Source organism: Amphimedon queenslandica, unplaced genomic scaffold, assembly GCF_000090795.2.
Source record: "Amphimedon queenslandica unplaced genomic scaffold, v1.1 AMPQUscaffold_13252, whole genome shotgun sequence".
Classification (NCBI taxonomy): Eukaryota; Metazoa; Porifera; class Demospongiae; order Haplosclerida; family Niphatidae; genus Amphimedon; species Amphimedon queenslandica.
In genome coordinates this window covers 1-2,257 of record NW_003546512.1, presented here as the reverse complement: position 1 = coordinate 2,257, position 2,257 = coordinate 1, and the positions used below count along the sequence as shown (strand labels likewise).

General features: G+C 36.1%; 1 protein-coding gene across 1 annotated transcript; it reads right to left on the bottom strand.

The window, feature by feature from the left end:
* Positions 1 to 1,743: 1,743 nt before the first annotated feature.
* LOC109584069 (receptor-type tyrosine-protein phosphatase delta-like) lies at positions 1,744 to 2,249 on the bottom strand. The gene is made up of 2 exons (XM_019999637.1): positions 2,109 to 2,249; positions 1,744 to 2,000 (listed from the first exon to the last, which is right to left on the bottom strand). The coding sequence occupies exons 1-2, from the start codon at positions 2,205 to 2,207 to the stop codon at positions 1,833 to 1,835; spliced, it is 267 nt and encodes an 88-aa protein (XP_019855196.1). The 5' UTR covers positions 2,208 to 2,249; the 3' UTR covers positions 1,744 to 1,832.
* Positions 2,250 to 2,257: the final 8 nt, after the last annotated feature.

The following is a 2,257-nucleotide window of genomic DNA, read 5'->3' as shown; positions in this document are numbered from 1 at the left end:
AGTAAGTACAGTATAGAAGTCAATAATATAGATTATCTCATATTCTTATTTTAGGTCAGTCTCTTGCTGAATCAGTTGATGATCATGAGTCTCAGTCTACTCTTGTGGTTGATACAGCTACAGTTTTTACAGCTACAGTTGATGTACAGTCAATTGTTGCTCATTCTCCATCACCCTATTCTTCTACTTCCTCTACTAATACTACTACTAGTACTATTACCACTACAGAAGTCAGTGTTGGAGCTACACCACCCACTACTTTATTACAATAACCTTCGCTACCAAAAAATTGCGCTAAAAAGGGTGCGTAAAAAGGGTGTGGCCAAAATCGCGGCGCGCTTCGCGCGCCCAACCCATTTCCTGTGCCACACCCATGCCCGACTAGTAGTCAAATCCTGCAGCCGCCTATGTCTCAGTCTACATGTAATACAAACCATCCTCTTTCATCCCTATATCCCTTGAACATACAAGTACCCCTCCCCTTTCTTCTCTCCTTGGCCTCTCTCTCCCATTATCAAACTGAGTACTAATTGTCCTTTGGAATATTTCACTAGTCAAAGAAGAGAATAGACAAAAACGATCATTAATCTAAGAAAACATTGCACTATATTATCTAAATGGATCTACCTTCCTTATAAGGAAGCTGCTATAATTAGACTAACCAGGACACTGCTGTCTGTATTAAAACACCTACACCAAACAACATAAGATGAAACTGATCAGTGAACTGCTCTTCAAGACAGCATATCTAATTTGACTTCCTCCATTGAACCATTTAAAATTATTATTAAATAAACCAATCTAATGAAGCAAAAAAAAAAGATAAAATGGCCTGTTTAACTTCTTGAAAAGGAGGCATGGGAGGTGCATGCTAGGTGTTGGGTTCTGAAGGTTCTCTACTATAAAGTCACTGGGTATCATGTAAGGACTGACTGAATGTACAGAAGTACAGATTGATTGAATTTAACAGCATGTATGTACATTGTATGTGTATGTTACAATTATGCATAGATCTATTGGGGATTTGGTTTTACTAATTTTACTAATCACTATTAGTATACTGCGTTAAAACACAATTAACATGGATTTGAGGCAAATCAAAGTCACTGGAAACTATAAATATAAAATACATGTGCATGCTCACACAGACATATTTCAGAAAGTTAAAAGCATTTTAGACTAACAAGATTTATTTCTTATTCTCACTACTGAGACACACCTGTGCTGTGTACAGTAAAAGTGCAAACACGCTAAACCCATTCAAAAACACAAGCTACGACGTGTATGTGAGTATAGCTAATTGACAATTTCATGTGCTATTGACATTTCTCTCATTTTTTGGTCTTATAAAGTATAATCATATTAGTATTGTGTAGCTTCATAATTGGGCTCACATTACCTGTCCTTGATACACGTAGCAGTGAGGGGGAGGCTGAGTGGGCAAGTGGGCCCATCCTAAATTTATCAAAGGGTTGCTAACTATTATTAAAGTTAAATAATCTAATTTTAATGAGTGCGTGTTAAAGGGCGAGCCCCAGCATTAATGTTTTACAATTTCCATTCTTTTGTTCTGACAAGTGACAATAACCCAAACGACTGTAAGGTAGAGAATGGTCTGGCTAGTGAGACTATGTAGCCACTTTATTAATGACACCACTCTTTAAAAAAATTATCTTCAAAATGCCTAGAAAACAGTTCATAAAATGACTTCTATGCATATCAGTCATTCCAATTAAACATAAATATAGTCTAACTAATTCTGTAAATACTAAAAACAAGACAAAATTAGCAATAAAAATAAAAAATGAGGCTACATATATATTAATGCAGTTCTAAAGCTTTGTTTCCTCATCAGCAGGATTCTTTTTATCAGAAGATCCTTCAGACTTTCTTTCACTGCTTGTCTCTTCGAGAGACTGGGGCCCAGCAAAAGCAACTCCCTCAATCTTTCCAAGTTTCAAAGCCTCAACAAGAGCATCATGAATAAACATATATTCATTCTGCATCAAGAGAGAGGGCAAGAAGATAGAATAATTAAACCTCTTATAGATTTTTGCAACTACAAATCAATCTTTGTTCTTAAATAATTAGTTGCTCTCTATGCTTACTTCATTCATAACCATCATAGGACGACACTTCCTCATGTACTGCACATTATTGAAGATATCAACCAATTTCTCTGACTTGATGCGAGCCATCTCAACCATAATAGCAATGAATGTACCAGTACGACCAGTACCAGAACTGAGAAAAAAAA

Bases quoted from the DNA above. Each gene is read 5' to 3' on its own strand.
- LOC109584069 (XM_019999637.1), bottom strand. From the start codon at position 2,207: ATGGTTGAGATGGCTCGCATCAAGTCAGAGAAATTGGTTGATATCTTC. The intron at 2,001-2,108 runs GTAAGCATAGAG...CTCTTGATGCAG, and splicing joins CTATGATGGTTATGAATGAA to AATGAATATATGTTTATTCA.